Genomic DNA, 12,139 nt, shown 5'->3' on the forward strand with positions numbered 1-12,139 from the left:
TTTTTCTTAGTATATCTGGGTCAGCATTGTCTCCAGTATCAATCCAGCTTCCATGAAGACAAAATTTTACCTCAAAAGAAACAAAAAAGATTGTTTGACTGGCAGAATGAAATTTTCAAAAAATAGTTTGAGAATGTGGCATGGTTAACACGCTTTAGAAAATGAGCTTGATTTAAAAACTGCAACTGCATGGACCGATAAATTATAAAGCACTTTTAAGCATATGCTCTGCGAGCTTCAGTAGTGTGATAAATGAGAATTTTGAGTGATCTCAGAAGTACCTTCCCGACAGTTTGTCACAATCTGCACATTTGTTAGGTGTGCTCTTAGTCCTCTTTCCAAACTGTGCTCTTGGTTTTCTTTGAAGAGTTTATAAACATCTTGATTGTGTGGTCCGTTTTTGGTGACTCATATGTCTCTGACGGCTTACACACACTTATGTTACAGTAATCAAATTCTCTGAGAGGAGACAGCTTTTAAAAATATTTATATGTGTTTTTTAGTAAGTAGAAACTTTTATAGACAGAGAAGAGCCTGCACAGTAAAGGGTTTCTTTTGCTTTTTTAATTCAACTTCCAGGAAAACAAAAGTGGTTGAACAGCTGCAGCTGTCTGTATACAAATCAGGGCAAGGCAGGCAAACTGCAGGAAGATAACTCCAGTGCCGCCAGCCTACCCAAGCAGCTGTAGAGTCAAATCAACAGCCCTGTCCTACCTTTTGGTCTCTCCTCATAAGAGAGAGAACATAATTAATAAGAAAATGAAACTGTCAAGAATCCTGTCTGTTTTACAGCCTTCCTAGGGGAAAACTGCAAGCACAGCAACAGGTACTAGAACTCTTTTAAAACATGGGACTTAGAGAGAGGGAGAGTTGTTCGCTTTCCTTCAGCGTGTCTTGCTGCAGTCTGAATGTTGAGGAGTGTTTGAAGAATCAGTAGTTGGAGCCAGTCAGAATCTCTGCTCTGTGTCCTTCTCCCCCTTACAGCTCTCTAACCACCTCCTGGTTGCTTAGGGATAACTCAGAGCAAAGCAGTGTGTAATTGCATCCACCGCAAAATAAGAATAGGATTTAAAAGCTTCCTAAGTAGGGAGGAGAAATGACTTAGCACATACAAAAAGCAGTGTATAAGCTGTGAGTCTGGAGAGCAAGCGCATCCTACTAGGCTGCTTAAAAATGAAGGATATAGGGCCATGCTCTCAAAAGGTCTTTCTTGGGGCTCAACCAAATTGGAAATACTCTGCTTAATAGTCTGAATTTTGCCTTTTTTGAGCCTGAGTGCTGTTGTGTTCTGTGGAGATAAAAACTTTCATTGGTGTGAGACTTAAAGTAGTGTGTGTACCTTGGTGCCACTACCTGAATCCAGTAGTCTTTGGAGAGCTATTGTGTAAATACAACTTTTGAACCAACTTTACTGGTTGCTCTGGGGTAAAGTATACATATGTGGATAATATCAATGCTATTTTTAGGGATTTCAGTTCATATTTTAGAAATAGATTTTTTTTTTTTTTTTGGTATTTTCTCTTAACTGGAATTGATAGTGCAAGTTCAACAGATTCTCTGGTTTGCGTAGCAGTTGGTACAGAAGGGGTCCAGAAACTCCACCAGAGGTCGTGTGGAATGGCACAGTAGTTGTGGTATGCTGCAGGGCAACTAGGTGAGTTTAAAAATTGTTTGGATGGAGCTCAAAGGGTTGGGCTTTCCAGGTCTTTTCCAAGCCCCCAAGGCTTCAAGAGCCCAAACCACCAACTACCCCGAATGAAGGGGAGACAGAGTCTGTGCCTCTTGGGATTGGAGACTCCCAGAGTGGCGAGTCTGGAAGCTTGAAGTTTGTAACTTCTGACATCAGTAGGAAAACTCCTGCTCCACCTCAAGATCTGCAGTCACAGAACAGATTCAGTGCTCTTGTAGGTGATAAGGGTCTGGATGCTCCATCCAGTGAAGCACCCAAGCTGGCTAAACCCGAGACATGCAGGAGTGCCAGGAGAAAGTGGCAAGTGATAACTGTAGGGAAATTCCGTGCTGTGGGGGATGGAGACTCCCATCTGCTGACCTGACCTGCCATCTAGGGAGGCTTGTTTCTTGCCAGGGACTTGGATGTGGAACGTTGTGGAAAGACTGCCAACGCTTGTCTGGCCCTCAGATTACTACCTCCTGCTGCTCTTCCATGTAGGGTTCCATGATGTTGCCAGGAGTGATCTGAGAAGTATCAGTTCTTAATATGCTCTAGGGTGATGGTCAAGGGCATGGGAGGCTGGAAGTGAACAGATCCTGTGGATAACAATTGGTTGCATAACTGGTGTCAGCAGCAGAGTTTTAGTTTTATGATCATGGGACCTCTGTGAGGATTGCTTGGAAAAGATGGGATCCACCTGACTAAATGGGGCAAAAGTGTCTTTGCTAACAGACTGGCCAACGAGGTGAGGAGAGCTTTAAAACACTAATGCTGGGGAAGGGAGAGGATGACCAACAATCTTGTGAGGAAGTGGTGGACCAGGTTGGCAAATGTGTGGGGTGATGCAGACAGTGGGTATCTTCTAATCAACAAAACAGGACTGAAGGGGGCCCCTTGCCAAGCATATCTATATGAACAAGGAAATACCTTTCAGAGTTACAGGGAAAACTCTTGTACTTTTTATGGGAAATCAGCATGGCTGGTTGCCTCTCTGAAATGTCTGTGCTCTCATGCATACAGCGTGGGGTGCAAAGAAGAGGAATTACATGTCTGCATGCAGTTGCAGAGTTATGATTTTGTTGGGATCATGAAGATATGATGGGATAGCTGACATGACTGGAGTGCTGCAATAGATGGATAGAGGTTCTTTGGGATGACAGGCTAAGAATGCAAGGAAGGGGAGTTACTCTACTTGCAGCAGAGCAGCTGAAAAGCATGGAGTTGTGATGTGGGACAGATGAGGAACCACCAGAGAGTTTGTGGGTTGGGTTAGAGGGCAGACCAATGTGGATGATGTGGTGATGAGTGTCTCTACAAGCCATCTAAACCAGGAAGAAATTGTTGATGGGGCCTTCTTCAGACAGCTGGAATAAGGCTCACATTGTCAGGAACTGGCCTTCATGGGGAATTTCAACCACCCTGATATCTATTGGAGGGATAAGGTAGTTTGCTTTTGCCCTGGGTATGAGCCAATGCAGGATGTTTCTGGAATGTGTTGACTGCTGGATCTCATACTTGCAAAAGAGGAAGAACTGTTTGGGGATCTGAAGGCTGGTGGCAGCCTTGGCTGCACTGACCATGAGATGGTAAAGTTCAGGATACAGGGGACAGTGGGAATGGGGGTGTGAAGCAGAAAGCAGGATTGCAACCTTGGACTTGAAGAAGGAAGACTGGCCTGTTCAGGGATCTGCTTGGAAGAATCCTGCTGGAGACAGTTGTGGATAAATGAGGGGTCCAGGTGAACTGGGTGGTTTTCAGGGATTACCTCCTCCACGCTCAATAATGGTGCATCCTGACAAGCAGGAAAACAAGCAGAGGTGGTAGGATGCCTTCGTGGATGAACAAGGAGCTCCTGACAAAAATCAAACATAAAAAGAAAGAGTACAGGAGGTGAAAGTGGGGAGAAATGCCCTGGGATGAAGGTAGAGAGAATATCTGGGTGTGCAGGGATGGGGTTAGGAAAACCAAAGCCTACCTGGAGTTGAATGTGGTGAGGGATGTTGTTGTGGGTTAACGTCTGTGGGCAACTCAGCCCCACACAGCTGCTTGCTCACTCCCCTACGGTGGGATGGGGAAGTGAATTGAAAGGATAAAAGTGCGAAACCTCATGGGTTGAGATAAAGGTGATTTAATAGGTAAAGCAAATGCTGCATGTGCAAGCAAAACAAAATAAGGAATTCAATCGCTGCTGTCCATCAGCAGGCAGACGTTCAGCCATCTTCTGGAAAGCAAGGCTTCATCAAACATAACAGTGACTTGGGAAGACAAATGCCATAGCTCCAAATGTACCACCTTCCTCCTTCTTCCCCCCAGCTTTTATTAGTGATCACATCATTATATAGTACGGAATATCCCTTTGGTCAGTTGGGGTCAGCTGTCCTGCCTGTGTCTCCTCCCAGCTTCTTGTGCCCCTCCAGTGCCCTGACTGTCGGGGCAGCATGAGAAACAGAAAAGGCTCTGTGTCCTGGTTTGAGGACCCTTTAGCAATAGCTAAAACATCCCTGTGTTATCAACACTGGTTTGGTCACAAACCCAAACCACCGCACCATGTGGGCTCCTGTAAAGAAAATGAACCCTATCCCAGACAAAGCCAGTAGAGATGTGAAAAACAACAAGAAAGGCTTCTATGGGTACATGAGCAGCAATTGTGTGATTTGAGTAGTGGTTAATTGGTTGTACTCTACTTGGAAGCTGATAATAAATGGAGTACCATCAGGGGCTGTCCTAGTACCTGTTCCTTTTAACATCTTTGTCAGTTACTGGAGAAGGCAGTGGAGTGCACTCACCTCAAGTCTGTGTTTGATCTGAAATTGGTGGAACATTGACATGCTAAAGAGTGGAGAGACCTGAGGCTGGAGGAACTCTGTCTAGCTTGGAGAAAACGGGAGGTCCTAATAGCAGCCGTACAATACCTACAGGGATGTTACCAAGAAGGTGGAGTTGGGCTCTTCACAGCAGTGCATGGTGGGACAACAAGACTAATGGATGTAGATTGAAAAAGGAAAAGTTTTCTCTCTACAGCCCATTGGAACTTTTCTCCCGGTCAGGTAGTGGAGCAGGTTGTCTTGCGTGCCCTACCCTCTGACCTTGGAGGTTTTCAAGACCCACATGGACAAAGCCCTGAGCCTGAATGACCCTGATTTTTCAGTTCAGTTTCAGTGATAAATTTTTCAAGTTCTGTTTACATGTCAGCTGGTAATATGTGGTGTCACTCTTTCTCTTTTGCTGTTCATTGTGTAGTTTAGCAGACCTCTTGTGAACTGGTTTTATAATGTTTTGGGACTTCACGGAAGAAGCAGTAGATGACTATTATCAATAGTAGCCTTGCACCTGGGATGTATCTGAAAGTCAGAACATTCTTTTAGCGATGACTTGCAGGCTCTGGGGGAGGGTGGGAGATGTTCAGCATTGTGTCAGTGTGACATTTTGGGGGTGGAAAGGAATAACTGCTTTCCTGTCAACTTAATTCAGTTTAGTCCTCAGGGCTTCTGTTATTTAGGCAGAACCCATTTACTGTCTGTGGTGTAATGGTTTGCTTTGCTTTGTGAGCTGTATTGCCTGTTTACTGGCCACATCTTGCAGGTTTACACAGCACAGTCATTTATGCGGAAAACAGTTGCCCATTACTGGTTCTCATTTTGCTGTTTCAATGGTTGAAGTGCTAAATGTTTGGTGGAACATCCTGGGGCATGGTTTTCCACTGAAGAAAACAGGAGTAAGGCTTTACAAACATGGCTATCCCTGACCTTGCCAATCATGCACCTCCTAGTAGGTATTTGATGAACCACTAAATATAACTGTGGCTTCCATATTTGAATACCCCAGGTCTGTTATTTTTGATTCTCCAAAGGAATTTTTCTGTCTTTGTGACTTCCTTAATTCTCTACATGGACTTTGTTGTGTGTGTGGTTTCAAGGGATGGGGATTTGTCCCAGGAAAAGACAAAGATCCACCATATTATGGTAACAAGCTTATAGCACACTTCTGTCTGATAACAGACATTCAGAGCACTAGGAGTATTTCATCTTCAGATCCCCTGATGCATAATCTCAAGTGAAAGTAAATTTTTCTCCCTTTGGTGAAACCCTGCAAGAGCATGTTCATGCAGCAAAGTTTTGCATTTCTGTATAAACAACAGTGAAACTCAGCGTGATGCAAAAAATTCTTGTTAAATACTCTATAGGTTGATTGTGATGTATTTAGCAAAGTAAGTGCAGTGGCTTGGGATGCTTATGAATTTGAGAACCTTTCCAGAAATAAAATGCTTTAGAAATCCCATGAACAAAAGCTAAAATGTTGTCCAAGAAATAAAAATAAACTTTTTAATGCTGCCAGAGTAGATACTGCTGAAGCATCATAAATTAATTTCCTTTAAACAGTAAAGAAAAATGCATGCCATTTGTTGCGTTAACCATGATGGATATTCCTGGGTTTGTTTTTGTTTTGTTTTTTTTTCCTTTAGCCCCTCTGTAGCAGTTACCCACAAAATGTTAGCATCACATATTGCCTATTTTATGTGTTCTCTTGGTTAAACTGAATATATTACTTTCACTGAGAATATATCATTGCATTGGTGCTTTCTTATTCCTTTCAAAGGCATGGTGACTTCAATATGAATAATTACGCGTATCTGTGTTTCTCTTTTAGTGGAGGCGATAGTGGAGTTTGACTACAAAGCTCAACATGATGATGAGCTGACAATCACTGTAGGTGACATAATCACCAATATCAAGAAAGATGATGGAGGCTGGTGGGAAGGACAGCTCAAAGGCAGAAGAGGTTTGTTCCCTGACAACTTTGTAAGAGTGAGTACAAAGTGGAACTGTTCTTGTGTTGTGTGTATACGTTTTATGTACTGTGCTGTTTATATCATAATATTAATTTCTTAGATCCAAACCCATAATATATTGTGATACAATGTTCTATTGAGGCTATGTTAAAAAGAAAAGATTACTTTCTTTGCAAAGACAGTGTAGTTTTGATCTCCTGAAAATAAAAGCTACCTCCAGATTTCTCTGCTGTTCAGTGATTATGTTTGACTGTGTGGTCTGGGAACAAAGTGATTATTCTAGAACAACTTGTATGTCATGGCATTTGCAATATTTTCTCTTCTCTGTAACTGCTATTTCTTCTCCAGAGTGCTTTCTTATGTTTTATAGAAGCTTTTTGTGAATACTTATTCCTGGCTAAACTATTTGAGAATAATTAAAGTGGATTTTTCCAACTATAAAAACTTTTTTAAAAAAATTATTATTTTGTATTTCATGTAATATACCAAATAACTTGCAGTAATACTGGTTTTAGGAAAACAATTCAAAGTTTTAGAAATACATACCTTTTTTTTACTGAGCATCTGTGTGTGCGCATGTATTTCTGCACATATGAGACTAGCTGTTAGTACCTCTGAGCCTGCTTGATATGTCATTGCAGACCTAGGCTGTTAGTTTCTATAAAACTTCATAAACTTGGCTCTCCACTATGGAAAAGAGTGCAAGAACTACAATAAATTACATAAATAGGTTTTATGTTAATCTGTTACTACAACTGCAGAGGATCTTTGGGACTTTCCCCTTTCCAAGGATATAAGTATCTTTATTTTTTCCTTCTTTTTCTTCTTCTAACTGTGTGAGTCAGTTGTGTGTTTAGACATATACACATAATGAAGTTATTTCATTTTACTTCAATAGCGCTGCATATGTCGAGATAATTTGGGGAAGTGGTTCGGTGGAAAAATTATCAAGCCCGTAGAGGAGCTCACACGGGAGCCTCAGGTGTTCCTGTGGGGACAAACATACTTGCATCCTAATCCTTATTCTTGTCATTGCCAAGAAGAAAGAACAGCTCTGTTTCTGTCAGGCCGCAATGGTTAGGAGCGAGTAACAGCCTCAATGAGATGAAAGGAAGTGAAGGAGGAAAATGGATACCCTGTTTCTTGTTAACCTCTGAAAATCCACGCTTTGGGGTAGGGGGAAGAAACTATTTTGGGACTCATTGTGTATTGATAATATTTTTCTGCTTGAACTCTGATGAACTGTGAAGTTCTGTGGGACAAAAGCAGACTTCCTCTAAGCTTTCTCCTGGCTGATACTTGAAATCTGCTGCTGTTTTTAGGAGGAGTTGGATTTAGTGTCCTAAATAAATGTGGCTTATGAATTTCTGTTATTAAAAATACCATAATCTAAGTATGAACGTTTGCAAGTTCTCCCTCTTAGTACCTAATTTTTAAGGCCTCTTCTTTCCAAAATGACTTCAAACTGTGGCATCCTGTCACATAATTGAAAAATAAATAGCTTTTTCTCAAAAGAAAGTTCTAAACCAACAATAAATGTTTTGAATTTTCTGTTCTTATAAAATATCACTACCTGCTCTTTGCTCTCATGCCGCCCCCCTCCCCCTTTTTCTTTTTTTTTTTTAAATCGGCATCCAGGGCTGTTTTCTAAAGAACTAAAAACCTCATTAAATTCTTCCTCATTCTCAGCTTGAATGCAAAGTCAAATATGTTTTTCATAGTTGACCATTCCCTCTCTAAATTAGGTAACGTGGAGTGGAAGATACAAACATCATAAAGGTATAGTTCATATGTGAATATCTTAAGTGAAAACCTTTATTTTTCTTCAGTTTTTCTTGCGTAAATATCCTTGTATCTGGAGACCTATAGTCAAACATAACAGCAGTCCCATTAGAAAGCTTGTTGAGCACAATCATTCTGTCCACTAAGATTATAAGTAATTGTAAACTTTGTCTTTCAGTAATGGAAATTTTTTTCAGAAGTGCGTGCTGAGTCAAGCTGACCAGCAATCAATTCAGGCCCCTTTGCTATTTTGTTGTGTCAGCAAGGTAGTTGAGAGGCAGGCAAAAAGAGATGCTAGCTATGAGTAGTGGAGCTGAATGCAACTCCAAATTCCCATTGCTTATCACAATTGGTTGTAAGAGTAGTTTCTTGTGAAAGTTATTCAGAGCTAAAAATCACTTCTTGAGGTACTTTGCATTCTGCCTTCTAGTGGAGGGAATAAGTTCTTATGGAAAAAGCTTTTCCTTCATGTGATTTTATTTTCTTTTGAATAAATTTTTGCTGACATTCCAAAGAAATTGCTTGGTTTTGCAAAAATTGAATGTTTGGGCTGAATTGAAACCACTGGATTAACACAGTAGAGAGGCCTGAGTGATCTTGGTTAGCATGTGTGCATAGATTCTGGAAGTGCTGTTTGAAGAGAAAAGAGTTCGGAAGAAAAGATGTACAAATCAGAAATGGAGAAATTAGGGAAATGCAATATATTGGAATGTTTATGAAAAGACATTAATACAAAGTATAACTTAAGAAAAAAAATATTTTTCAAGGGGGTACTAGGCTGTGATGTGAAAAAGACATTTGGAGTTGCCTGTAGCAAAAGTGGTTTTAAATTCCACAAAATAAATGCAAATTAGGACACCACTGAAGAGGAGTTGTCTGAAGACAGATGTGAAAAAGAAAGAGGAAAGGGGAGGTAGCAATGATATGTATGCAGTACGTGTGCAGTTATTTTTTCAGGGGACTTTCACTGTGAAGTTGTATCAGAGGTACTTCCTGTTCTCGAACCTGCAAAACAACTGCTCTGAATTTTATATATTTTTATACATACAGACACAAACCCCACAGGTTCATACCCTTCTTATGCTCTACAATCCAATATGCAAGGTGTAACAGAAAAGGTATTTGAAATTTCTTTTCTTTTTCCTTTTTCACTGCCTATTAGTTTGCAGCTATGGTCACTTGGAAGATTTTGAGGGAGAAGTTTGTCTAAATATAAGAAAATTCTTTATTCCTTCTTTAAGGTCTAATTTACCTCTGTAAACCTTTGTAGATACGTACTTTTTTTAGAGGTAGTGATGCTGAGTTTGTAGTAATAAATGTGTATCTGGTTGTCATCTTCTCTGTTTTCTTTCAATTTTTCAGGTAGAGAAATAGAAGTATGAGTGGAGAATTCCTAGTTGTCTGTTTTACTCATCAGTTATGCAGTTGAAAAAGAGTAGGTAGCAGGTGTGATGGCAGCGTAGTTCATTTGCATGGTATAAAGTTGGTCTTCGATATCTTTCTAGCTTGAAAACTTCAACTTGAAATCCCAAATCCTTACTTTTATACCAGAAAATAAAGTAGATGTGGGTGATGTGTAGTTATTGTGGTTATATTAGGGTTTTTTATATTAGGGTTTTTTTAAAATGCTATTAGGAGACAGACAGGAGGCTTTTGATTATTTTTTTTTCCTGGTCTTATTTTAACAAATTCCTTGTCTAGCCATGCTCTGCAGTGTAAAACTCTGTTTGTAAGTGTGACAGCATCTGAGACAGTTAGATTTTGCTGATAGCAGATGAAGATGTAGAAAGCAGGAAACTGTGGTGCAGAGCCATCCTTGCTGGTTTTAATTTACGAACCCAATTCTATGTGGGATTGGGTGGTGTTATACTGGTAAACTGAAACAGCTATGTGTGGCAACCTTCAGGCTTGTCTGTACTCCAGTGGACTTGCCAATATTGCTAGCAGGACTGGGGTGGTAAATTTATTTTAAAATTAGCAAGAAGTGTGGTGGTAGTTATTTTTGAAATTGTGGCATATAGGTTGGGTTTTAGAAACAATGAAACAGAACAGGGGCTTTGTGAACCACAGCTGCCTCAGGTCTGAACAGCAATCTGGATTTCTTGTTGTACAAGCAGAATACAATCTTTAGATAGTGCAGATGATTAGCTGTAGGATGTCAGTGATATTCATGCTGAATCATAGGTACATGGTGGAGATCCCTTATCTGTTGCTTGTAATTTAATTTTCTTCTCTATATGTTTTGTTTGTTTGTTTTTAACCTTCACAACCAGCCAAAGGTTGCAGGGGGTTATGAGTGCACAGGTTGATTCCTTGATGAGGCTGTTGTGCTTGTTACACACACCACACACCCTTACCCAGGGCCCCTTTACAGCTGTAGCTTGGCTCCTGGAAACGAAAAGAGTGTCCCAGAACAGTTTGGTTCTTGCAGTGCTTTCTGCTTCCCCAGCCCTCTGGCTGCTGCTTGGTACTTGTCAGGGTGGAGAACTGACCAACTCCTGTTGTCCTTCCCTCCTGCTTTGCCACCACACTCTCTTATACCCCTGTGCCTGCCTTTGCTTGTAGGTTCTTACCGCCTTCACTGCTCTCCGAAGTACTCTGAATACTATTAATTAAGTGACTAAGTAGGTCACTTCTGAAAGTTGTGGCATCTATCTGCCAAGGCACTGAGGTTATATGCAGACTAGGGAAAGTAGTGTACTGTCTGAACCTGAAAAGATAACTTGCTTTTTGTGTCAGTGAATTATTATGTTTTTTTTTTTTACATACTTGGCAGGTTTGCAATTCAATTACTGAGCTCTTTTGTTGGAAATCTTAGTAGAATATTGTATATGTATTTTTTCCTGGGAAATATTTTAGATTGTGGCACCCTAACTGTTATGATGTCTTGGGAATGAGACTCAGGAGTATTAGTTTCTTGTTCCAAGTTCTGGGTATGACCATTAAACTTGTTACCCTTACAGTGAAATACAAGAGAATATAATTGGTGAAAGAAATTTTCAGATAGGTTCCATCATATGAAAGTGTTGTCTCTTTGAACTTTTGTTTCTGTCAACAGCAAGGAAGATTTTGTGGAGAGAAACATAGCATCATTATGTGTTGTTCTTTATTGTTGGTGCTGTTATTACTCTTACAATGGTGAAAGCAAAACTAGTAAAACAAAGTCTTTTTCCCTCTCCCAGCCCATCGCCCCCCCAGAGACACAGGTCCACCAAGGTGGCAAATAGTCTCTGACTTGGCAGTGTTTGCTCTTCAAAGGGAATTCAGCACAGAGCAGCAGCAGCGCTCTGGGCCCGTCCTGGATGCCCAGGGCATGATTGCAAATAATGTCACACCTCAACCTGTTTGTCTGGCTTCAGAGGAGGTGGGGGAGCTCCCAGTGAGGCAGCTTCCCTGGGTATTTGGCCTGGAAGTGACATGAGACTACCTAGCAGCAGCAGAGGCTCCTTCCCGTTCCTGGTCACAGGGAACTGGTGATATTCTCTGCTGAATGGGAAGGGTGCTGTGCTCATTGCAGTCAGGAGAATGGATCCCGTATGTTTGTCACAGGGGCAAGTGTGGTGTTGGTTGTCCTGTGGTGATCAGTTTGTTGGATATGTTTTGATGCCAGGCTTTGAGAGAGGAAATACTGGGGGAGAAGGAAACAGAGAGGAAAGAAGCGTTGCTGTCTGGGGCTGTCAGCTGTTGAATGTTTTGTGGGAACCAGCATGTGAATGTTTTATGAACTATGCAAAAGTGAGAGGGTTTTAAATGCGTGCGGCAGTCATGCAGTGTACACATGGTAATGTGTAGCTTCAATGTTAAGGTTTTTATTATCTTTTAGTGACTAGTACTTTATATGGCAACAAGTTATTAGTGAAAAGGAACCTTCTGAAAAGACAGTGGCTTAATTGTCA

General features: G+C 41.0%; 1 protein-coding gene across 1 annotated transcript in view; it reads left to right on the forward strand.

Moving 5' to 3' along the window:
- The window catches only part of SH3KBP1 (SH3 domain containing kinase binding protein 1), a 230,759-nt gene that overhangs the window by 19,616 nt on the left and 199,004 nt on the right, over positions 1-12,139 (forward strand). Inside the window, exon 2 of the mRNA XM_082499340.1 lies at positions 6,320-6,477. Coding sequence (XP_082355466.1) covers positions 6,320-6,477 — 158 coding nt within the window. The remainder of the gene's footprint in view (positions 1-6,319; positions 6,478-12,139) is intronic.

The sequence above is a fragment of the Vanellus vanellus genome (genome assembly GCF_965231255.1).
Source record: "Vanellus vanellus genome assembly, chromosome: 1".
Classification (NCBI taxonomy): Eukaryota; Metazoa; Chordata; class Aves; order Charadriiformes; family Charadriidae; genus Vanellus; species Vanellus vanellus.